The sequence below is a fragment of the Dipodomys merriami genome, unplaced genomic scaffold (genome assembly GCF_024711535.1).
Source record: "Dipodomys merriami isolate MVZ:Mamm:240054 unplaced genomic scaffold, mDipMer1.0.p SCAF_26, whole genome shotgun sequence".
Lineage (NCBI taxonomy): Eukaryota > Metazoa > Chordata > Mammalia > Rodentia > Heteromyidae > Dipodomys > Dipodomys merriami.
In genome coordinates, this window is record NW_027204048.1 from 22,781,219 (window position 1) to 22,807,565 (window position 26,347).

Consider the following 26,347-nt stretch of genomic DNA (forward strand, 5'->3'; position numbering starts at 1 on the left):
GTGGGCACTTGGCTGATAGGTTACTGAACCTGTCAGTCCAGTTCCTGGGACTGGGAGTGTCCTATGACCCTACTCCAAAAGGTACATGCTAAAAGGCATGGAACAGCACAGACACCATTCTGCCATGCCATGTGCCTCCATGTTTGTGTCCTGTCTCCCGTGTCCTGGCTGTTCTCCATGCATTCCTATTCAGCACTCCATCAGAGCTGACTTGGTTTTTTGGTACTGTTTTGTTCTTTCTTTCCTCTCTGGCCCTTTCCTAACCATATTATGTGTATTTGGGGGCTACAGTCCTTTGTAACAACTGATTGCATGCAGCCTGATAACTGTATAATAAAGACTCCAAAATTCCATCTACCAAAATATGGCTGCTTGGGTAATTCACCTTACAACAGTCACAGCTGGATGAGCAGGAAAGTTCTCTGGGGTACATACACAGCACCAGGGAAGGGAAGAGTGGGACATGGACAGCAACTGGGCAGGGCTCAGGGCGGGGCTGGCCGGTGGGGTGGGCTGTGGCATGCCCTCTCCAGACCGCCCCTCCCCCACCCCAGAACCCCTCTATGACTCCCCAGCTCTGTGATGCAGGCCTGGGGTACAGAGCCAGGCCCCGGCCCCCCTCAGAACCCAGTTGCTTCAGGCAGCCTTGCGATTCAGACTATGGAGAAGATCCTCTCTTTTCAGCAGAACTGAACCATGGATGAATTTAGCTTAGCTTTTTTGGATTTTGACCCCTCGTACACCCTTCCGGGTGCCGTGGGGGTCCTGATTTTGTATTTGTGTTACTGGCTGTTCCTACACGTTTATTCAACCCTTTGGAAAAACGCATGCATTCAAAAGGTAAGGAAGCGTGGGTAACACCCAAGAGATTTTGTTATTAATGACATGGACATCAGACGTGGGCATCTGAGGGGGAGATGAGGCTTCGCTGTGTAGACATGAGCACTGGCAGGGTAGTTGAAGTCAGAGGGGCATAACTGGTTCTTGAGGTTGGAAATGCTGGGGGGATTTGTCAGAATGTGTGTGTATGTGTATTTGAACAAAGCATGCTTCAGGTTCATCAACTCCCTAAAAAATATGTGCTGTGAGCATCCCCTGAATCAAGTGAAATTTTAATTTTACATTTATTTTAACGTTTTTGAATTCATTTGTTGAACAATGATGAGTCAGTTGTGTGGACTGAAGATAGTACAGGCTGAACAGGTAAAATCTAAGTCACAAAAGTAAATAAGGGAATAAGAACTTCATTTTATATCTGAGTTCAAGAAATGAAAAACATTCTGTAGATAGTTGGTTTGAGGACCTACTCGACGAGCCTGAGTGGAAATGTCAAAATTCCAGGTAACATAGGTCAGACTCCTAAGGCAGTCGAGTACCTGGACCCCAAACAGTAAAAGGTCTCTGGTAATAGCTTGGTCACAAAGTTCTCTGGGGTACATACACAGCACCAGGGAAGGGAAGAGTGGGACATGGACAGCAGCTGGGCAGGGCTCAGGGCGGGGCTGGCCGGTGGGGTGGGCTGTGGCATGCCCTCTCCAGACCGCCCCTCCCCCACCCCAGAACCCCTCTATGACTCCCCAGCTCTGTGATGCAGGCCTGGGGTACAGAGCCAGGCCCCGGCCCCCCTCAGAACCCAGTTGCTTCAGGCAGCCTTGCGATTCAGACTATGGAGAAGATCCTCTCTTTTCTGAATAGCAGAACTGAACCATGGATGAATTTAGCTTAGCTTTTTTGGATTTCGACCCCTCGTACACCTTTCCGGGTGCCGTGGGGGTCCTGATTTTGTATTTGGGTTACCGGCTGTTCCTACACGTTTATTCAACCCTTTGGATCCATGCATACATTCAAAAGGTAAGGAAGCGTGGGTGACCCCTCAAGAGATGTTGTTATGGTTGACGTGGGAAGTTTGAAGAGATGAAGTACTGCTGCTGTAGGCCTGAGGCCCAGCATGGGAGGGCTCAGGTGTCCATCTGAACCAGACAGGGACAGCGACTTGCTTCCCAACTGTGGGTTAAGTTACACGGTGTGAGCACCATGAAAAGGTGTGGTTTCTGACGTGTGATCTTGAGTCCCGTCCCCAAGCCAGGCGTCCGGCACAAGCTTTCCTTCCTGCCCAGATGCACACAAGAGCAGCGCTGCCCTCTGAGGTCCTCTGAGCAGAGCCTCAAGCGTGAGCTCTGTCCTCCTCAGGGGAGCAGCACGGCTGTAGCTGGTGGCTGCAGGTGCGACGCCCTTCTCTAGCAGAGGCCCTCTGAGTGAAGACCCGTGTGTGCGGTGACGGGCAAATGACTGAAAATAGCGGACCATGTTTCACAATAAAACAACAGCAAATTTCTGTTCAATGTAATGAATCAATTATTTCTCAGATAATGTCTCAACTTGCTAGAGAAAGAAAGGAATGAAACTGAGCCTCATTCTTTTTTGTTCTCAGAATCAAGGCAGAATTACACGGAAGAGGAGAGGAGCATTTAGAGGTAATGTTTTATCGTGGGTGATGGGAATTCATCAATGGTGATCCTTTTCCTTTCATGAGGTGTCAAAGCCCATGGTCTCTGAGGAAGTCAGTTGCTACACATCGTCTCTCTGAGAAAATGAGTCCTCAGAGGAAAGGCTCACAGGTAGACAGTCAGCCCCAAGATTCTTCTCAGAGTCTGTTCTGCCAGCTCTGGGCATGAGGCAGTGATAGACCTGGGCATGGGTTTCTGCTCGCCAGGGGGCCAGGTGAGAGTCAAACCACAACTTCAGTTGTGTAAGGAAGGAGCTGAACTCCCAGGAGCTCACACCCATGTCCAAGGTAACCACCCTTAGTGTTTCCTAAAGAGACTCCTACACGATCCTTATGTTTCCACTTTCATTACACTGTTCTGGTTTTCCAGGTCGGAGAACTTGCCAGAGAGACATTGAAGAGGAGAGGAAACTTCTTTCTATTTTTAAAAGGTAATTAGCCATTCTTCTTCTTTCCTGGTCCCCATTTCACATTATAAGCACCCATGGAGAGATGGGTGGCTAGTTTTCAGAGGGGTAGCCATGGCAATGGGTGTGTGAAAGGAGACAGTAAGTACTATGAGGTCGTAGATAGATGTGTAAGAGCACAAAGGGCTGTATGGCTGCAGGTGTCCCCCTCCCGTCACTGGCAGGCCCTCCATTCCCCATGTCAGTCCTGGCAACAGCCTTGCACTTTTTGTCTCCTGCAGCCCACCGAACCAATCGGATGACATCCCCCCCTTTCGAAAATTGCTGTGTCCAGACCCCCTCTGTCCCATATGTAACAGAACCACGGCTAAGGTCAGTCGTCTACTGTCTAGGGCATCCCTGGAAAATGATGCTCTCCCCGTGTCCCGTGTGGCTTCCACGGCTTTGATAAAAAAGTCATCATTCACATGTTTGACAAGCCCTCCAGAACATTCAACGCCAGCCACTTCACCGGAACCTTGCCTCTCATCCTCCTCCAATGTCTCTCTCAACAAAGCCGCCACCTTAAAGAACTTGCCTCCCCCTCCCCCACCGGGAGACTCTCTGTCATCATCGTCTACTTCTCCCATGGATTCCCAATTCCGGGAGGACCCATTCCTACCTGGAATTTCCCCCTGCCCGTGTAATACTCAGGAAACAGGACAAGACACCTCCTTGTGTCTGGTGGACAGCCTTGATGGGTTGCCCACTTATTGCCCAGCAGTCACTTACGACTCAAACAGAGCCATTGGCGGCTCAAGCCTCTCTGTGTCCAAACTCCCCATGCTGCAGCCCCATGCTGCAGACCTGCCTCCGCCCAGCTTGGCACAACAGGATAGGGACCAAGCGCTTACTGACCTCGATAGTCTTGTGAGTTCTATGGAGGGAGACACCACCACCTATATTATAAATTCTGAAACTCCCTCATTTATCTGCTCTGATGTCCTGACACTGCTGGAGAGACAAATCCAAAAGAGAGGCGATTTCTTGATGTCAGAGGACAAGGAAGATAAAACACAATCTTTCCCCAATCAGTCAAAGCCAGAGCGCCAGCCGAATGTTTCAGGGGAATTGTTGCAGTCTGTTGCTGATCACCAAGACTCAACACAGTCTCCCCCATTTGCAAGCACCACAGGCAATCTTGAGAATTTTCACATGCACCACGAGCAGCCCCCACGTCCAAAGGTCTTTGAGGACCATTCACAGAAAAGGTCGTCCCTCCACTGCGAGTCCCTGAGCTCTACTGTCCCTGCCTCAGGGGACTGTCCCTCCACCTGCTTCAACCAAACTATTCATGCCTACAGTGCCCATAAGCCCACTGTCATTTCTGGCCAGACAGCTCTGTCCTTGCCCCAGATTCAACTTCAAGCATTGTCTGAAGCCCTTCAATCTCCACCCCAGCATCTCCCCTCTGACCAGTTCCAGGCCCAGCTCGAATCCCCACTTCCAGTCGTGCCACCTTCTGGATCTCAGCTCTGCAACTGCGGAGTTTGTTTTCACACGCCTCAGCCTCAGAGCGAGACACAGCTTCTTACACCGTCTCAAATCGATGCTCTAGAATATAATGTACTACAGAAAGTTCAGAAAAACATCTGGGGCTTACCCCCTGTCATCCAAAAGTCCCAGGAAGACTTTTGTCCTCCAGCTCCCCACTTTTCATTTATTAAACAGGCCTGTAAGGCCCATGATTCTTCCGTCTCCATACTTCCTGGAGACTTTCCTCTTGACGATGAGCTCCGGAAAAAACTAGAGCATCACCTTCGAAAGAGGCTCATCCAGCACCGCTGGGGCCTGCCCGACAGGATTGTTTCATCTCTGTCATCGATGATTCCTCTGACAGAGATTTCCCAGGACACTGAGAAAAAGAGTAGCCATGGGCTCGCATGCATTCCTGTTTTTACTCATCCCAGCAGCAAAAATTTAAGCAAGGTTGAACCGAAACAGTTAGAAAGGCAGCTCTGTGAGAGGAGCTCAGAGATACCTCCTCTAGAACAGGATGTGAAAGAACAAGGACACGGTTCACAGACTGGAAAAAATGCTCAACCACTGAGCCATGCAAAGGTGGTTCCAGATGATCTTCTAGCACCCGACACTCGCACAGACCAAGAAAGACCTGTAGATAGTCATTCAGGACATCACTCAAGCACCTTAGAGGCAAGTCAACACCGGAAGGAGGCCCTGGAAGCACATCTGAGCAAGAAATTTGATGAAATCAATAAGGGTCAGACCCCAGAAATTGTGCAGAGTTCAAGGCATTCTGTCAAAGTGAATGTTTGTGAGCATCTCCTCAGCCAAGTGAAAGATTTGGTGCCATTGGAAAGAAAAGACAGCATCTTTAGTTCTTTCCCTTATGGAAAAAGGCAAAAGATTTTGGAGGATCATATTAAGATTTTTCACTGGAGAATGGTGAATGGCCTTCCACAGAAGGTTCAAGCATCCATAGAAATCTTCAATGTAAAAGAGCCCCAAACAAACTCTTACTTACAAATTCCGTCCTCAGACGTTCTTATTTCTGGGGAGGATTCTAAAATTGAGGCTCCTGAGCCTCTAATAGGACCCTCTAACATGTTTCATGAGGACACAATGAGAACAGCAGATGTCCCTGTTGTGGATAATTGCCTCTCTGCCACTGTACCTGTGGGCAAAAGAGGACAGGAGATTGTAAAGAAATCACCCTTCTATACCAGTCTTCAGTTTGCAGTTGAAGATGGCAAACCCACAGCTTTGTCCCACACAAATAACAGCAGTGATAAACCTGTACACAGTTCAATGCTGTCCACAAGACAAGCTGGGACTGAACCTGAGATACTAGATAAGAGCGAGGGTTCCAGCAATAATACCAAAAAGTTTCAGAGAAAAATGAAGAATGTAGAGCATTTTCCTATGACTGACAAGTCCAAGGAGCTAATCAAAGCAGGAAAACATCCTAATTTCCAATCACAACCTAATAACCTGATGACCCCAGTGACTAAAGTGAATTCTCAAAAAGTAGAAACTACCCTGACTACTAAAAAGTCCCTAACGAGAATCTCAGTTCCTGATTCTATATCAATAGAAGAACTTAAAAGCAAACTGATTGATGAGTTGAAGTTAATATTGGAGGACAGGAAGCAGAGGCAGGTTCAGGAAGCTCCCGCTGACCCACCCCCAACTTCAGATAAGGGGACAATCCAGACATTGCTGACTTGTCACCAGGGTGTTCCCAGTGGGGACACAGCAGCCTCCCAGGTATTTCATGTTCAGTCATGCAGCAGAGGGAGCAGCATGCAGCAGCAGCAGCCAGAGCCATGGGTCCCTAGCCACATTATCCCCAAATGCCAGGCCAAGAATTCTCCCTCAAGTGCAGAGAGAGTAAACTGTAGAGCATCCAAACCAGGTGAGCTTGGGGGTGGGGATGCCAGCTTGGAGAAATCCCAGCTGAGAAGGAAGAGCCGCCTCCCTCCTGACAGGGCAGAGAAGAGACTTGGGAGCAAGTCTTCCCCAGCCCTGTCACAGAAGAGACAGCCTTCTTCTGAAAATAGTTTCAGAAACCAGATTAAACAATTTTTCCAATGGCTTAGCCCTGGTACAAAACTCAAAGGCCAAGAAGGTTCTCTAGGGAAGGGTAGCTCTTCATCTTCTCTGCAGGCGAGAGGTCTAGGTAAAGCTGCCTTTTCTAGAAGCACAAAAGCTGTTGAGAAACAGGGGTGCAGCAGGCATGCAGCGGGTGTCACCTGCTCCAGAGGGACCCCTTCCTCTGTGAAGGCTGGGAAGACCCAACAAGAGGTAGAACTAAAGATCCCAACAGAGAAGCCCGAGAGACGCTCCTCAAATGACAAGGCTACCTACTCTACAGTAACCAATAACCCCTCCAGTCAAGAAGCTGCCCCTGCGGCTCAGAGCAATCCCACAAGAAACAGATGCATCAAAGACAGGGGCAGACAGCCCCAGAAAAACATGCCCTCGCAAGACAAGGCCTTCCGCCAAAAGCACCCGGAACCCGTGCCCCACAAGCAGCCAGGACCCAAACCAACACCGACCACCCACAAACGCCAACTTGGCCAGCTACCTCCAGCTGCCCCTGTCTTTGCAGAAGGTACCGTGTTGGGAGATTTGTCCCTCTTATTCAAACAGAAAAGGCTTTTCCAGAATTTTCAGCGAGGGCGCGTCCTTCCTCCTAAATAACTGACTCCTTCCTTGTTGGGAATATCGATTTCCCTCAATAAATGCTGTTCTGATAAAGTGCTTTTGTGTGTACTATGTTGGGGGTGTGGCTTTGGTGGTTGCACAGGGCTTGTAGTTTAGGGAGAGCAGTGGGTTCAGTTCTGATTGTCACTTCATACTTCAAAGGGAAGACCCATTCCCTGAAGCACAGATTTCACACACCTTCAAAATGTTTCACTCCCTGATGATCTGCTTCTGATCCCTTAGACACTGGATTGCAGCTAACTCTCTTCTTCACTCAGGATGACAGCTTTTTCATATCTGGAGGCAGTGGGGTGGAGCAGGGAAAGGTTGAACCTGGTGTTTGGGGTTTGCTGCCTGGGTAGAGTCAAGGAACGGAGTTAACACATCAAGAGGCACACTTGATCTTGTGGTTCTCAGGCTATATGGACTTAGTATTTGATGGTGCTGGGCATTGAACTCAGGGTCTCACACTTGCTAAGCAGACACTGTCACTTGAGTTATGCCGTTAGCCCCCTGAGCTTTTGCTCAAGGCTATTGCCCTATGACTTGAGCCACAGCTCCACACCAGTTTGTTTGTGTTCTCCTCCAGCGCAGGTTGGATTTGAACCTGCTTGATCTCAGAGCCTTTTTTAATACACTGACTAGTTGAGCCACAGTACGAAGTACGAAGTGACAATCAGAACTGAACCCACTGCTCTCCCTAAACTACAAGCCGTGTGCTACCCCCAAAGCCACATCCCCAACATAGTACACCAAAAACCGGGAAGTCAGAGTTTCACAGACTTTCCTTCTCCAGGCTAGGTTTGAACCCTGATCCTTAGATCTAGCCTCCTAAGATTCTAAGTATGAGCCATGTGGTTTTGTGGTTTTGTTGTTTTTGCTAGTCCTGGGGCTTTGAAGCAAGCCTCAAGCAAGCCTGGCCACTGTCTGGGACACTGAGCTTTCTTTTTGCCAGTTCTGGGGCTTGAAGTCTAAGCACTGTCCATGAGCTATTTTGCTCAAGGCTAGTATTCTACCACAGCACATTGCTGAGCCACAGCTCCATTCGCAGCTTTTTGGAGACGAGTCTCGCAGATTCTCCAGGATGGGGTTGAACCTTGACCTGTACATCTCAGCTTCTTGAGTAACTAGGATTACAGGCCTGGAAACATTGATACTTTTTTTTAAAAAAATATTTCTGCCAATCCTGGGACTTGAACTCAGAGCATGAGCACTGTCCCTGAGTTTTGGGTTTTTTTTTTTTTCCTCAGCTAATTTACTAGTGGAGCTGTGCTGTAAATTAAATAGGTAAAGAGAACACATGTGGTATTCAGGCAGGAAGAGAAGGTTGTTGTATCAGCAAACTGCTGCCCGAATGTGCATGGTACATGGTGGAGAGGCATGGCTGAAAGGGGACGGGCTGAGAGTAGGTGCAGCCAGGTGAGGGAAAATGTGGCCATACTGGATGCAGATGTGACCTCAGGGCCTGGAACCCTCCCTCAGAGGAGGTCACCTGCACACCTGAAGGCAGTCATCTAGGTAACACGGGTACCAGGCTGAGAGTTAGCCAAGTGGTGGAGAGGCTAGGGCCTGTGTGGCCCAGGGAAGACCTTACACACTTCTGGCTTTTTGGTGTAAACTGGAGATGAGTCTCAGGCTTTTCTGCCCAGGCTGGGTTTGAACCTTGATCCTCAGATCCCAACCTCTGAGTAGCTGGTTCCAGGCATGAGCTGTCTGTGTCCAGGTTGGATTTATGGTAGTTTTTATTTTTGTTTTTGTTGTCCTGCTTCTGAGCTATGTTGTTCAAAGCCAGGGCTCTGCAGGTTGAACCATAGCTCCTGGTCATGGGCTTGAACTTGGGGCTTAGGTACTATGTTCGTCCAATGAGCTCCCTTCCCATAGCTTAGCACACTCCTTCCCATGTCCACAGCTTAGCATACTCCCTTCCTAGGCAACACTAGCCCATTTAGTAAAGGTCTCCAACCCCTTGAGATGGCACTCCTCTGGGGCGGCTACCACCATATAAGGCAGCAAGAGCCCCTTAGAGTGACTTGCAGGTCTGGGCAGTTGCAGGACCTCATCCCTACTACTTGGGCAGCAGCCATACATCCTAGTCCAACATCGTGAAGCCCCTGGCCCTCACAGGGTCTCCACCTCCTAGCCCCTTCTAGCCACCCCTAGCCTCAGCAGGTTAAATAGGTCACCCCAAACAACAGCCGGTCTTGCCAGTCCCTTTCCGGTCCTTTTGTTCTTTGTACCTGGATGTCTGTGTAGTTTTCTGGCAAAGTCTAAAATACTCTAACACACTATGCAGAGTTTTTTTTTGTTATTGCTGCTGTATTTGTTTCTTACCAGTCTTTGGGCTTGAACTCAGGGCCTGCGTGCTGTCCTTGAGCTATTTTGCTCAAGCTAGAGCTTTCTCAGTTGAGCCACAGCTCCTTTCCAACATTTTGATGCAAACTGAAGATGAATCTCACAGATGTTCCCGCCTAGACTAGCTTTGTACCTTGATTCTCAGATTTTAGCATCGGCCACCAGCACATGGTTATTCCTGAGGTTTTTTTCATTAAGGCTAATGTTATACCACTTGAGCCACAGTTCCAGTTCTGGCTTTTTTTTAGGGAGAGGGATAAAAAATAGAGATAAGACTCTTGGATTTTCCTGCTAGGGCTGGCTTCGAACCAAGATCCTCAGATCTCTTCCTCCTAAGTAGCTAGTATTACAAGCTGCTTTTGCTTTGCAAAAATACCAGTCCAGCAGTGGTAGGGAATGTATCTTTAGTCACCTTACTCTGGGGATAAAACAGAGATTAAGGAAGAGATGTCTTAGAGGGCATGCGGTAAAAAGAAAATGAAAAGGATAACGAAGGACTTTGTTATTCACAAAACCCCTTAAGACCCTATCCATGACCTACTTTTCCCTTTTTGAGTGTAATCAACCAGATCTTCCTTGAGGCTGACCAGGGCTCTGTGCTGCTCACTGATGTGAAACACAAATTCCAGGCATGGAATTCCCATCTGAGAAAGGTAATTTTCTCCATATATATGTGGAGAAAGGCTGCAATCACCATTGCCAACAATACACACTAAAATTCAGACACAAGTCAGTAGATTCTAAGCTACTTTCTAAGCTACTTTTCCACCATCAGTAAAAAAGCATTTATAATCCATTTTTTCTAAAATAAAATCAGAATTCAGACATCAGTTGTATTTAAAAGAACAAATAACTTATAAAGATGTATACTTGCCCAGGTATATTCAGGGAGGATAAACTGCACTTGTTTAACACTTGTTCCCAGGAAAGCCTGGTTTCTATTAGTCCCCGTTCATGACTCCACATGGAGAATTGATTTCATTTCCACAAGAATAGTAACCTGGACAGCTGGGCTTCCTCTCTCAGGTCAGCACCAGGAAGCTGTAGATTCCTCTACTCTAACCCTGGAGCTGCTGATTTAAGTGACTGAAACTAAAGTAAATACAAGAGTGGCTTGGTCTCCTGAGAAAACCAGCTACAGACACTGCCGGGGGGAAAACCTACCTTGGCAGAGCTCTTTGATTCTGTTTGATACACAGTCACAAACAGATTCTGTAAGTCAGAAGAGAAGCGCTCTTACTCCCTAAGTCCTCTCTAAACAACTAACCTGAAAGACAAGTCTAGGGATTTCCTGGGGGCTGGGCTTCATCAGTTACAGAACACATGGAGCCAGGGTCAAAGATAACCTGCTATTCTGTGGCCAGATTGTAAGACAATGGTAAGGATTGTGCCGCTAGCACACTGGTGTGTGTGTCGTGTGTGTGTGTGTGTGTGTGTGTGAGAGAGAGAGAGAGACAGAGACAGAGAGACAGAGAGACAGAGACAGAGACAGAGACAGACAGATGAGACCCCTCTCTCAGTAGCAGTATAGACAAATTGCAGCAATCTCTCCTGCTTAGTCTACCCCACCCCAGCCTAGTCACCTGACACAGTATTTGTTTAGTTACCACAAAGCAAACACCACTACAGGATAGCCACTTATTGACTGATACCACTCACCTTTGGCTCTAGTGCCTCAGCACTGAAGGCCACTGAAACACTTAGATGGAAATCTAGAAACAGATGTCTACCCAACTGAACAAACAGCTCTCTTTGTCTCTTTCTACAGGGTACAGCATTAAAGAAAGAAAAGTTCTTTGTAAATGTACAAGTTTTGGAGCAGTAAGAACTGGGTTCAAATCCTAGATTTGCCCTGGATACATAGCTATATGATCAAGAAAGTTAATTTCCCTGCTGTCAAAATAGCACTTCCTTCAGAGGAATGTTCTAGAAGTTTACTATATTAATATACTGGAAGGGCCTCAAACAGTGCTATCAGTTATTTCTCTTTCACTGAGTAAAGCAATTAAATTAACAGCATATAAACTCAAACAAACATCAACTGTGACTTTTTTAAACTATTTACTTGGGTCCATGAATTGACTAAAAGTAAGAGAAAAGCTAGGTACCCTAGCCTTCCTTTTGCATCTGTTTTTTGCCTTGAATCTTTCTCTCCAGCAGCTCTCTCTGCAGCTATCTCAGGCATCAATGACATTACAGTAAGTCGCACCTGACCAATCCCGAGACAATAAACTGTCACATCACTTCTGACCACTGGGTAATGTCTGTAACTGGGACTGTTTATGCAGACCTCTTTCCCCTACATTTAGTTCTTTATACCTGTAGTTCACATCTATACTCTGATGAAGTAAAGTACTCTTCTGTAGCTGTCCATGCTATAAAATAAATTTTTCTTTGTTCTTCATTACCATCTCTTTGTTTGACTTACAGAAGTAGGTGACCATTTGAATCTCCTGGAGCTTGGGCCTGGTATTTAAAACTCTAGTTTCAGCCAGGTGCCAGTGGTTCACACCTATAATCTTATCTACTCAGTAGGCTAAGACCTGAGAATCATGGTTCAAAGGCAGGAAAGTCCATGAGACTCAGAAATCCAGAAGTGGTGCTGTGGCTCACCACTAGCTAGCCTTGAGCTGAACAGCTGAGGGAGAGCACCCAAGCCAGAGTTCAAGCCCCACAACCGACAAAAAAAAGTTTCACAACAATAAAGCTAGTATTGTGAAAATAATAAACGACTTCATAGAGTCTCTACACTCTGAGGTTCTTTCAACATATCCTAGCTCTAAAATTTTAAACTACAGGAAAAAAAATCACTTAAAAGTCTTTGGATCTTATTTTCTCCAACTTGGTCTAGCAACTTCTTTCCAGGATTTCTCTGAAAGTTAATGGGATGTTATAGGCACCAACAGTTTAAAATAAGCCTTCAAATATTGGATATAAGCCCTAATGAATTTTTCCTTTATAACAGCCTTATTGGGATATACTTTATATAGCATATAACTCATCCCTGAACAGTTTGGAAGAGTTTAACATTTTAGTTATGAATCACCAACATGACGAGTTTTAAAACATTTTGTGTGTATGTGGCTTGAACTCAAGGTCTGGAGGCTGTCTCTCAGCTTTTTGCTCAAGGCTAGTTTCGCTACCACTTGGGCCACATGTCTACATCCTACTTTGAGCTTGTTAATTGGAGACAAGAGTCTCACAGACTTTTCTTCCCAGGCAGGAATCATGATCCTCGGATCTCAGCCCCTGAGTAGTTAGGATTATAGGCCTGAGTCACTGGCACCTGACAAACATTTTTATCATGCCCCAATGTATACTCTTTGTCCTTTGGCAGTACTCATATCCCTCACATTCCCCTCAAAGCAAGGCAACTGCTTTCTTTATGAATTTTCCTGTTCTAGACATTTCAGGTAAGTGGAATCATGTAAGATATGGCCTTTTGTGAACTTATTATATTTTCAAGGTTCATTCATGCTATCACATGTGCTAGTACTTCATAAACTTTTATGGAATGAAGTGAACAACATCATGAATTATTTATACATGTAATGAGTAAGTGGACACATGTCTTGTTTTATTGATTGTGCTCCTAAGGACAAGAAAGGAACTACCATGTCTATGTTAGCACAGACATGAGTGCTTTGCTTAACATCTACTCAGTTTAAAGGTGTGTGTGAATGTTGCTTTGATTGGCTAGCCCTGAATCATGGGTCCACCTTTGGAATGAGAATGTACTCAATTGAGAAAGGAACAAAACAAAAACAGAGATGCAATTCCCAAAATGGAAAAGGAAACTAGGCAAGTAAGAGAAACATTCACCTGCAGGAACAATTAGACTAATAAAACTAAAGCACCCCAATCTCCAAAATTAAGACTCTCCCCACTAGAATTCATCAGCCTTGGTTTCTAAAGCATTCAAAGGAATTTCCACACCTCTAAGCCATCACCTATGAATGACCAGAGCTGCGCTTAGAAAACGGTTTGCCAAATGGACAGATTCTCCAAGAAGAGTCTCATAGGCATGCTGAATGCTGATTGCTGTCAGAACAGAAGTTCTGCTGTTGAAAGTTGCAGGACAAAAGTCTAGCAGAATTTACTATCGGGCTTCCAAATATATATCTTTTTCCTTTCTGGACCCTCAAAGTCTTTGGTGTTATATACAATTAAACAGGAATGCTTTTGATTTAATTGATCCATCAATTTCACTCTAATTTAATTGATCCATCGATTCCATGAAACGCACACTCCATTCAGATGGTAAAAGAACTCAGGTCACCAAGCCCTTAGTTCAGACAAACATCTTTAGATTTACTCCTCACACTTAAGACTCATTCACTGAGGTCATTCATCCTTCAGAATTACCAGGTTCTGCTTCCAGCTGGTCAGTCAGCAGAGTACACTGACACACTGAGCAAGCCAAGAGGATGGTAACAAAGACTAGATGGGTGAGGTATGGCAGGAGTAATTTCCTGTTCTAACATAATATTAAAAGTTGTAAATGTGTATAGGAAAGGGATAAGCTTAGGGGTTACAGGCATGGCTCAGTTGAAGAGTACCAGATGATCTGCAAAGGCATCAGGTGCCAAGTTTTTGTCACAGCCTCAGACAAAAAAGAACAGAAAAGAAGGATAAGCGTAGAAAAAAATGTGATATAATATTATTATAACATTATATAATACATAATATACGCATAAAATCTTAAACCATTTAGACAACAAAAGACACAAGACACTCTGTATGGAGTTAAGATGCTTCAACTGGTCAATGATTCTGATAAGCAATGGCATGTTCTCATCCTCATTGCTTTTGTTGTTAATTGCCACCAATAAATATTCCCAAGCCCTTCTACAAAAGATGATACAATGGTTTCCCAAGTTTGGTAGAAGTTTAGCTCAGGGTACATCTAGGCTATACATGAGGAGCAGGGAGGTTGAGAAGGTATTTCATTTCTTCCCACATCTAGATTTTAAAAAGCACTTTAGGGCTGGGAATGTGGCTCAGTGGTAGAGCGCTTGCCTTGCATGCCTGAGGCCCTGAGTTCGATTCCTCAGCACCACATAAGCAAAAAGAAAAAAGCCGGAAGTGGTGCTGTGGCTCAAGTGGTAGAGCGCTAGCCTTGAGCTGAAGAGCTGAGGGACAGTGCCCAGGGTCAGAGTTCAGGCCCCATGACCGGACCCAAGAAAAAAAAAAAAAGCACTTTAGACTTAAAGACATGAATAGTATATGCATGATTATATGACATATGTTTGTTTACACACACGCAGAGAGAAAAGCATGTTTGTAATAATAGAACTATTAAGGGATTGGAGAAGAGGCAAATTGAATGAGGTTGAATAATATGGAAATACACTGATACCTGTAAATTAAAATGGCATAATGAAATTCACTGAAAGCTATCAAATAATAGGAGCTTGGGGATGGGGAAAGATACACCAACAAAAGGACTTAATCTGATTACAGTACAGAATAATCAATATATACTTTTTTTAAAAATGAATGACAGAAATGTAAAATAGGTTGTGCTCAGGTATGGGTACCAGTGGGAAGGGTGAGGGTAAATATGGTCAAAATATTTTATATTCTTGTATGAAAATAGGAGACCAGTTAAACTTTTTTTTTTTTTGGTCGGTAGTGGGCCTAAACTCTGGGCCTGGGTGCTGTCCCTCAGCTCTTCAGCTCAAGGTGAGCTCTCTACCACTTGAGCCACAGTGCCACTTCTGGCTTTTTCTGCTTATGTGGTGCTGAGGAATCAAACCCAGGGCCTCGTGCATGTGAGGCAAGCACTCTACCACTGAGCCACTTTCCCAGCCCCAGTTAAACTTTTTTTAAGAACTGGGGAAAGAAACTGAACTCTGAGGATCCCAGTTCAAAGCCAACCTGGGCAAGAAAGTCCATGGGACTTTTATCTAAACCACCAAAAAACCGAAGTAGAGCTGTGTCTCAATTGGTAGGACAGTAGTTTTGAGCACAAAAGCTCAGGGGCAGTGCTCAGTTTCTGAATTCAAGTCCCAGGACTGGCACACTTACTCGCATGTATACACACACACACACACACACACACACACACACACACATACATTGGGGAGGAGGGATGAGAGAAAGGGAGGAAGGGGTGAATCTAATCAAGATACATTGTAAACACATATGGAAATGTCACCCTGAAACTCCTCAGTAAAACTAGTATGTGCTGATAAAATCAGTTCTTTCTTTTTTTTGGGGGGGGGGGTCCAGTTGTGGGGCCTGAACTCTGACCCTGGGCACTGTCCCTCAGCTCTTCAGCTCAAGGCTAGTGCTCTACCACTTGAGCCACAGCGCCACTTCTGGCTTTTTTCTTTTTTCTTATGTGGTGCTGAGGAATTGAACCCAGGGCCTCATGCATGCAAGGCAAGCGCTCTACCACTGAGCCACCTTCCCAGCCCTGATAGAATCAGTTCTGTATGTGCTGGTGCTGGGGCTTTAACTCAAGGCGTCATGTCTTAGCTTGCCTTTTTGCCTTTTTTTTTTTTTTTTTTTTGGTACTCTACCAATGGAGCCATTCTTCCACTTCCCTGTTTTTGCTGGTTTACTGGAGCTAAAAGTCTTTTCTGCCTAGGCTGGCTTTGAATCATGATCCTCTGATCTCAGCCTCTTGAGTAGTAAGGCATGAGCCACTAGTACCCAGCTAAAAATATTTTTAAAAGCACTTTTAAAATCTAGGCACCAGTGACTCACATCTGTATTTCTAGCTACTCAGGAGGCTGAGATCTAAGGATCATGGTTTGAAGCCAGCCTGGGCAGGAAAGTCCTTGGAACTCTTATCTCCAATTAGCTGCCCAAAGCCAGACATGGAGATGTGGCTCAAGTGGCAGATTGCTAACCATGAGCACAAAAGCTAAGAGACAGTACCCAGGCAAGATGAAGGAAGAAGGAAGGCTGAAGGAAGGAGAAAGGAGAAAAGAGAAAGGAGAGAGGAGGAGGAGGAGGAGGAAGAAGAAGAGGAGGAAGAGGAACAGGAGGAGAAGGAAGAGGAAGAACAAGAAGAACAAAAGCAGCAGCAGCAGACGCAGCAGAAGCAGCAGTACCACTTAAGAGATAGGAGATAGAAGCATGGCTTAATGGCTTGCTTGACCTACAAGCAAGCACAGGGCCTGAGTCAATTGCCAATACTACAAAAATCAAAAAACTTAACTTCAAAGATACTAAGAAGGTCAGTTTTCTTTTCCTGCTGGAGAAATGATCATGGGTTTCTATATTTTATACAGAAGCAGGGACAGTGGCAGCTATAGAATGGTTTTCACTGTGGCAGCTTTGCCAACGTAGCCAGCCTGGATGCAAACATAGTGCTGGCCACTAGAGGCCAGAAGGAGACAGTCCTGGGCAGAGCCGCTGAGGCATTTTCTGATTCACCCTCAGAAATGGACACCAAGATAGTGGCATGCCATCAAAATAGATGACTGTATCCTCTTACAGAGTTTTCCTCTATATCCACATCAGTGAGCCAGTCAACACTGACAGGACAGCAGCTGTCAGCAATAGTCTGAGACCAAGGAGGAACTGTAGCAGGAAAGAAGAGAGAGAACTGTAACAGGAAGGGAGAGAGAGAACTGTAACAGGAAAGAAGAGAAAACTGTTAACAGGAAAGAAGAAAGAGAACTGTAATAGGAAAGAGCAGACAACTTATGGGTGGGGACAAGAGGTAAAAACTGGGAGAGAGGTAAGGAAGGGATGACATTGTCCAAAAAGAAATGTACTCATTACCTGACTTATGAAGCTGTAATCCCTCTGTAAATCACCTTTATATTAACAATAAAAAAGAAATTAAACAAAAAATGACATAAATCCTAAAATATAAGAGTTGGGTAGTTATAATGATTCAAGGATGGATAGTAAAGAACAAATAGAACTAGAAAGAATATTCACAATTAAGAAAAATTGTCAGCTATGACATATATAAGTCAATAAATGTAATCCAACACATCAACAGAGCCAAGGTCAAGGATCACATGATTATCGCCACAGATGCAGAAAAGGCCTTTGATAAAATTCAACATTCATTCATGCTAAAAGCTCTGGAGAAAATAGAAATAGAAGGAACATTTCTTAAAACAATAAAAGCCATTTACGACAGACCAATAGCCAATATTATACTTAATGGGGAAAAGCTACAACCAATTCTCCTAAAATCAGGAACAAGGCAAGGATGCCCACTGTCTCCACTCCTCTTCAATATAGTCCTGGAACCCTTAGCCAGGGCAATAAGGCAAGAAAAAGACATTAAAGGGATCCGCATAGGAAAAGAAGAAGTTAAACTATCCCTTTTTGCAGATGACATGATACTTTACCTCCACGATCCCAAAAACTCCATCCCTAAACTCTTAGAAATCATAAATCACCTCGGCAAAGTAGCAGGATACAAAATCAACCCACAAAAATCAGTCGCCTTCCTGTACACTGACAATGTACAAGAAGAGAGGGAAATAAAGGAAGCAACCCCATTCACAATAACCTCCCAAAAAATAAAATATTTAGGAATTAACCTAACCAAAGATGTAAAAGAACTATTTAATGAAAACTATAAAAAGTTAAAGAAAGAAATTACAGAAGACACTAGGAAACGGAAAGACCTCCCATGCTCTTGGATAGGCAGATTTAATATAGTGAAAATGGCAATACTGTCAAAATTAACATACAAATTCAATGCAATTCCTATTAAAATCCCAATGACAAACATCTCTGAAATACAGAAAACAGTCCAAAAATTCATATGGAACAACAAAAGACCTAGAATAGCTAAAACAATTCTAGGGAATAACAACATGGGAGGGATATCCATGACGAACTTCAAACTCTACTATAGAGCCATAATAACAAAGACAGCATGGTACTGGCACAAAAACAGACCAGAAGACCAATGGAACAGATTAGAAGATCCAGAAATAAATCCACATGCCTACAGTCAGCTGATATTTGACAAAGGAGCCAAAGACATACAATGGGAGAAACAAAGCCTCTTCAACCACTGGTGCTGGGAAACCTGGGCGGCCACATGCAGAAAACTAAAAGTGGACCCCATGCCTATCACCATGCACCAACATCAACTCAAAATGGATTAAAGACCTTAACATTAAACCTGAATCTCTGAATCTACTGCAGGACAGAGTAGGAGAGACACTTGAACTAATAGGCACAGGCAGGAACTTCCTGAACAGAGTCCCAGGGTCACAACAAATTGGAGAGAGACTCGACAAATGGAACTATCTTAAAATAAAAAACTTCTGCACAGCTAAAGCTATCACAACAAAGCTAGAAAGACAACCAACTAATTGGGAAAAAAATATTTACCAGCAATATATCAGACAAGGGGTTAACATCCAGTATATACAGGGAACTCAAGAAACTAATCCCTCCCAAACCTAACAAACCAATTACTAAATGGGCAAGGGAACTAAAGAGAGACTTCTCAGAAGAAGAGATAAAAATGGCAAAGAAACACATGAGGAAATGTTCACCATCCCTGGTTGTGAAGAAAATGCAAATAAAGACAACCTTGAGATACCACCTTATCCCAGTCAGAATGTCCCACATCCTCAAGTCAGCCAACGACAAATGCTGGAGGGGATGCGGAGAAAGAGGAACCCTATTACACTGCTGGTGGGAATGTACACTTATACAACCACTTTGGAAAGCAGTCTGGAGGGTCCTCAGAAAGCGAAATATTGACCTCCCTTATGACCCAGTCATACCACTTCTAGGCATCTGTCCTGAACAACAGGAACCAGTATACAATGACACATGCACCTCCATGTTTATTACAGCACTGTTCACAATAGCCAGGATATGAAAACAACCCAGATGCTCCACTACGGATGAATGGATCCAAAAATTGTGGTATCTATACACAATGGAATATTATGCAGCCATTAGAAATGACAAAATAATGGCATTTGCAGGGAAATGGATGGAGCTAAAAGAAATCATGTTGAGTGAGGTAAGCCCAAGAGCAAAGAGACAAACGGTACATGGTCTCCCTGATAAGTGGATGCTAAATCCAAACTGTTAGGTGATACGACAAAATCAACAGGACTTAAGAAACAAAGGACTTCCACTCATCTGGTCGAATCACTACTAAATAACCCCATGCTGCTGATCACATGTATGGTATATATTTGTACACCGGAGGGGAACCAGGAAGATGACACAGAACTAGAGAGAATCAGGGAAAAACATATAACAGCGGGACCCATAAGCAACTTAATGGCAGTGATGGGAGGGAGGGAACAAGTGGGAAAGAGGGAACAACTGACGCTATGCAAAACAAAAGAAATGTACATATCACCCAATGTGGAAGAAATAACTGTATAGCAAAGCTTATAGAACTCATAAATGTTATAGACCATGATAGATAATTTGTTCCAGGAAAGTTAGAATGCGTTTGTGACTTTAACTGAGCATCACTATCCCACAATACTGTGAAATTTGGGAAATTATGTAACCACTTAATCACAATAAAAATTTTGAAAAAAAATATAGTTCTAAGATTAACTTGGATGTATCAAATAGCCATCTTGTTATTCATTTTCCTAATTATACCTTACATGAGTTGTACTTTAGAATTTTCAAAGCACATTCATACACTTTATTTGCATAATCCTGACAACAATGCATAAAGCAGGAAGATCAAATATAACAATCACTTCACAGATGAGGGATATTAAATCTCAGAGAATTTAAGTAATTCACCAACATCACTCAGCAGGAAGCAGAATTATGACTTTTGCCAAAGTCTGATCTCAACTTCTATTTCCCATCAATAATTAAAAGATCTCAGAAGAAACAGGAAGCAAAGATGAGGGATGTTTTGGAAGAGCGTACTTTAGGTAACACATCTGTAGAAGGCTGCCGAAGCTAAATATGATAGGGAAACTAGTGAAGGTCTTGTCCCATTGAACACATAGCTGAGACAGGTGAAAGCTGACATTATTTTGTTCCGTTTACTAACAAAATTTTTTCAAATATGCAAACCATAACACGTTTTTCTGTAGCCCCATTAATTTGAATAGCACATCTGTCACTTGCAGCCAAAATACCACTGAGGAAAACATGAAATAACACATGACAACTCACTACTTTCTCAGTAAAACTCCAGCATTCTCCCTTATGATTCTGCTTATGCTATTTCCTCCAACTGGTATTCCTCTTTTCACTGTTGAGCTCCTGACCATCATTCAAAGCTCCCTCCCTTACCATCTGCTAAATAAGGCCCTTCCTAACTCCACCAACAAAATCACCTCTTGGGGGTTGTGCTCACAAACAGTTATTTTATGTTCTTTTTTAGAACTTCATACATGCAGAGCTAATCCAGATAGCCATCTCTTCTTCCCTCTTGTGGCTTTCTACTTTACATACAGTAGATTTTTCAAGACAATTAATTTTACCTCATGGCATAAACTAAAATAGTAACTAATATCTCAGGATATTGTCAATGTTAACACAGAGCTATTGTAAATGCTAATATGATGTGCTACAAGAAAACAGTAATCAAATCTTAGCCTCATGCCTCCAAATAACATTAGGCAAACAGCATTAGGATATCAGCATTAGGCTGCCCAATACCTTCCGCAGCTGGTCCTCTAGCATGTCTTTAGGAGGGCATCTGAAAATAGACTTCCTAAAAGTGAGAAATTAAATCTTGTAAATCTTCATGTTTCATATCTAGCACATAAATTTTATTTTGAAGGTATGCTCTGTTATCCACACTGGTGAGAGCCCTGGCCTTCACCTTCCCCGATCACATGACAATATAACAGGTGGTCTGTGCCTTCTACCATTTCAGCTGTTTCTCAAATAGCACTGGGATATACTATTGTACTGTTGTTTATAGTAAATATTTTAGCCTTGTTCCAAAGAAACAAGACTATAAATTCAAATAAGAATTACTTTTGCATGAAAATCTAGCAAGGTATTTTGTACTCCTTATCTAGTTTTATCCTACAGAAAGAAATGCACTGATCATCTGTCTATATAGTACTCAAATTGAGAGGAAAATTCTATTTACTAATGCTTAGTTATTAAAATATATATATATATATATATATATATTTTTTTTTTTTTTTTTTTGTCGGCCGTGGGGCTTGAACTCTGGGCCTGGACGCTGTCCCTCAGCTCTTCAGCTCAAGGCGAGCGCTCTACCACTTGAGCTACAGCGCCACTTCCGGTTTTCTGGTGGTTTATTGGAGATAGGAGTCTCACGGTCTCTCCTGCCCGGGCTGGCTTTGAACCGCGATCCTCAGATCTCAGCCTCCTGAGTAGCTAGGATTACAGGCGTGAGCCACCAGCGTCCGGCTTTAAAATATATTTTTGATGAAAGGCATAAGATTCTTATTTCCATATAAACTACCAGGACACAAAATGAATAGAATCAGCCTACTCATGAAAATTTATATATACATATATATATAGACTTAGAAAAATGCTATAGTTTTTGCCTTGAATTGTAACTCTTCTTTTTTTTTTTAGGTAATATTTCTTTTTGCTTATGTGGTGCTGAGGAATCGAACCCAGGGCCTCAGGCATGCAAGGCAAGCGCTCTACCACTGAGCCACCTTCCCAGCCCGAATTGTAACTCTTCTAAGACAAGCTAATGGCTTTTGTCTACTGAAGCCCAACTAATATTTATGCAAAATATTACAATTTACACTCTATCCTGTTATTTCCATCTTATATTTATGGAAAATAAATCCAAGAGATAATACAATGAGTACATAATAGAGTTGGAAGCCAGTTCATTATCTCTAATGGATATGGCATGCATCATAAAGTAAATTTTCTGTTCCTGAGACTTTTGTCCAGCTTAGTTTCTTTGCCTCTATATAAAGTTGTTCTCATCGACTGCTGTATTTGGCTCAGGAGTTGGGATGGGTACTCTATCTCAGCTTCCAGGAAGCATTGGACTTATTCATAGCTCTCCAATTTTAGTTTTTTCTGTCTAGGCTGGCCCCTTCAGATCAGCCTTTTGCTCCTGGAAATGGGATCATCAACTTCAATTTGGGTAGTCTAGGCCTCTAAAAAGACAAAGAGAAGATCTCTTGTTCTGGAAAGAACACAAATTGTGGAGATATGTTTCCAGGTCTCCAGCATCTTGTTCTGTTCACACTGGAGGAGTTACTGCTCTAGAGGAAACGATCCTCAGTCTGAAGTGGCCTCAAAGCACTTTCAGAAGTAGAATAACAAAAAGGTGCAATCTTTCATTCCTGAGAGGTTTTCAGCTGATACCTTGGGGTATCTGCATTCCACATGCCTGTAACAGGTCAAACCAAGCTTATGTGTTTGATCCAATTGACTTCACAGACCTTCAAGGGCTAGCAATCCAGATAATCACCAGTGCCATATGTGAAATTGCTCAAACCCCCAAAGAATCCCAAAGAAGCAACACCTAGACTAACATATCCCTCATGAGAACTTCTCAACCAGTCTGGTGTTCCAGATTTTACTCTGACCTAGATTTTGACCTTTGCGAACAAAATTTAGTTATAATTACACACAAGGGTTACTTTTTCTCCCCCCCCCTTTTTTCCATTATCCATTCCCCACCCCTTTAAAAAATGTGTATTCATTCAAAGCAATATTCTTGGTATCTGAAAGAAACCTGAAAAAAATCCTAAGTCACCAGAAATGGAAGTTACTAGGATTTTTCATTTACCAAAACCACAAAAAGAAATAATCTACTTGGGAAAAAAATACAGGTGAGCAAAACAAACCTAGAGATTTTCAACCTAAGAAAACTAACCTAGAAGAACCAGAGGTATGTTTCAGCAGTAGAATGACTGCCTACTAAGTATGAGAACCTGACTTCAAACCCTAGAAATCCATTTAAAAAGAAAAGAAAAAAAAGGAAAATTGGCTTAGAATAGACTTACAGAGTTAGTAATTAAGAAAGAGTAAGCAAGGGCTATTATAATAATAAAACAGTTCTCAAAATCAGGATGACTTGTGGCCCAGCTGAGGAACAGTGTCTTCTGAGATTCCATTCTCTGTTATTTTGTACACTTCCCCTTTACCCAGGAAATTTTTGGAGTCTGCCTACCATTTCCCTACTAACCACCAAAGCATAATTTCAAAAAAAGACTTACTAAAATTATTTGCATTTAGTTTGGCTGGTTGCTGCTACCCATCTGAAGACAACACTCCAAGATAAGTTCTTGCTTGAACTGAAAAGTTTTCTTCTGGTGAAGAAATTCCTAACTTGCTGCTGAAGTGAACATCATCTTCAGGGGACAGGAAGAACTTCCTTCTTGAAGCTGCTCAATATTCAGATGGTCTGTGACGACACAAAATTGAGAAAATGCATTCTATGTTCTACTCTACATGCGCGCGCGCGAGTGTGTGTGTGTGTGTGTGTGTGTGTGTGTGTGTGTGTGTGTGTGTGCGCGCACACACACGTACTGTTCCTGAGGCTTTAACTCGGGGGTTCTATGCACTCTTCCTGAGTGGTTTTTGTTTTGGGGTGGTGTTGTTTTGCTCAAGGCATAATGCTACACCACTTGAACCACAGCTCTACTTTCAGCTTTTTTGTGTGTGATTAGAGGTAAGAGTCACAAGGATTTTCCTGCCTCCACTGGCCCTGAGTTCTGATCCATAGATCTCAGCTACCTGAATACCTAGGATTACCGGCCCCAACAGCCAGAGCTCAGCTACAAGTCTCTTGGTTTTCAAGAGCAGGAATTTCTGTTCCTCAATTGTCAAGAACTGGCTAGGTCTTAACATTTCTTAACATTTACTCATTCAGTGGCTAGACTTATGTTCCCATTACGAGTCAGTGCTGGACTCTGGTCCATCCCAGGGAGCAGAGAAGGGTGGAAACTGATGTTAGTGTAAGAAGTATAAATGCTATGAAGTATGGTTTACTGGTGGTGGTATCTTTGGTTTCTTGTTTTTTTGAGCTTTGAAGGAGCTTCTACCTGGTTCTGAAAAGGATCATCTTAGCATTTGGGAAAAAGCCTTCTCACTTAAACCCCTGTTAAGTTTCAATCTAGGCACACAAAGATATTCAGCCAATTATCCCATTTTAAACAAAAGCCAGGTTCCAGTAGCTCATGACTGTAAGCCTAACTACTCAGGAGGTTGAGATCTGAGGATTGCGGTTTGAATCTAGCCAAGACAGAAAAGTCTGTGAGATTCCAGTTAGACATAAAAAGCCAGAAGTGGAGCTATGGCCCAAGGAGTAGAATGCTGCCCCCTGAGCACAAAAGCTCAGGGACAACACTCAAGCCCAGAGTTCAAGCCCTAGGACTAAAAACAAAACAAAAAACCAACAGAAGAAGACAGGCATATTCTCAAAGGACTTTTCATTCATAGAGAAAACAGTATAGATAGGTATGGAAATCTTGCTGAGAACATGCTGAATGTCAGCAGTTCTGACTCACTGGGTGTAGCTGCTTAGCTATAAAGCAATGCTGTGGGGTAGTGGACTTTTCTCTGCATATGTGAGTCCTGGACCTATGTGGGACTTCTCTCTAGAAGCTCACATGAGCACAGGAACAGAGCCTAGGACTACAGCAGTATGTGTTGACTAAAACCCTGGCTGAGGCTGAGAGCAAAGAGAGGAGGACACTTGTCCTCAAGGCAGGGCACTTGCTCCTGCATGAAAATCATGTGTAGTGAGAGTAGTAGGGTGCAGGTAACTTTGAGGGTTAAATACAAGAATAACGTGTGCATCTCATTGTTGCAATGGGTCCGTTATGTTGAAAAACGAACTTTACAACTTTGGTGCGAGGGGGGGACGGGGATGGGAAGGGATGGGAAGGGGAAACAAAGGAGGAGGCAACAATGCTTGATAAGAAATGTACTCATTTCCTTGCCCATGTAATTGTAACCCCTCTGTACAGTATGTTCACAACTTAAAATAAAAAAAGAATAACATGCAGTAGACAACTGGTTGTTGAACATGAGCTGGGTGATTACAGAACACATCTTCTCAATTTTGTACTAGGACAGATACTCACAAGAGACTGCAATTCCATGTCCTATGTGAATGATTGATGTGGCTTTTTCACTAAACCTCTGATACTTCTGTTTTTTCCTGACAAGGCCTCAGAAATATTCCCTTAGCACATTGTAAACCAATTCTCTCTTGTTAGAGAGAATTCCATAACTGCTATGAAATGGGTGTAGTCTAAGACAGCCTATAGTTTATATAGAATTAGAAGTGGGCCACAGTAATGAACGATAGAAAAAATGGAAACATTTTTTACAGATGAAAATACTACATTATTTGTCAAATGATGTATATGTGTTAGTGTGGGAGTGTGTTCCAGGACACAAACTCACACATACATACACACACATACACACAGAATGCTTAAAGCTATAATTACAGGTATTTGTCTATTATTTTCATTATTTTGTAATTTGAGTCATTCCCTCTGAGTAAAGACAGTAAAGGTTGATTTATACACAAAACTTTACAATTCGACAGTAGCAAGGAACAAAAAAAAAAAAGACTTTGAGGTTTGTATACATTAGTGAAAGGGAAAAGCAGTGTGTAGATATGTCAAGATAGGAATTGCAGGTAATATACCAGACTATAAAAACAGAAGCATACATGGACCCCTTAACAGTATCCTCGGTCACAGATGAACAAATGGGAAACCTCCCCTGGGTAAATACATATATGAAGAAAGGTAGAGTTGGAGAATGGGGCAGCAGAGGTAGGTAGAGAGCTCTGCTGTCTGACTGGTCAGGACAGGGGTGTGGACACGGCCTCTCCTGGCTGCCCCTGCCCCACCCTCGAAACCTTCTATGACCCGTCCATGCTCTGTGATGCAGGCCTGGGATTGTACTTGAGGCCATGCTCCGGCAGGACTCACTTGCCTCTGGCACTCATGTGATTCAGATC

General features: G+C 43.4%; 1 protein-coding gene across 2 annotated transcripts; it reads left to right on the forward strand.

The window, feature by feature from the left end:
* Positions 1–653: 653 nt before the first annotated feature.
* Positions 654–7,150, forward strand: LOC138837029 (spermatogenesis-associated protein 31D1-like). 2 transcript variants are annotated; one of them, XM_070035824.1, is made up of 4 exons: positions 654–840; positions 2,432–2,474; positions 2,877–2,937; positions 3,195–7,150. In XM_070035824.1, exons 1-4 carry the CDS (start codon positions 697–699, stop codon positions 7,114–7,116), a joined length of 4,170 nt encoding a protein of 1,389 aa, XP_069891925.1. In that variant the 5' UTR covers positions 654–696; the 3' UTR covers positions 7,117–7,150. The 2 variants fall into 2 exon arrangements, with proteins under 2 accessions (XP_069891925.1, XP_069891924.1); XM_070035823.1 differs by lacking the exon at positions 654–840 and adding an exon at positions 1,617–1,851.
* Positions 7,151–26,347: the final 19,197 nt, after the last annotated feature.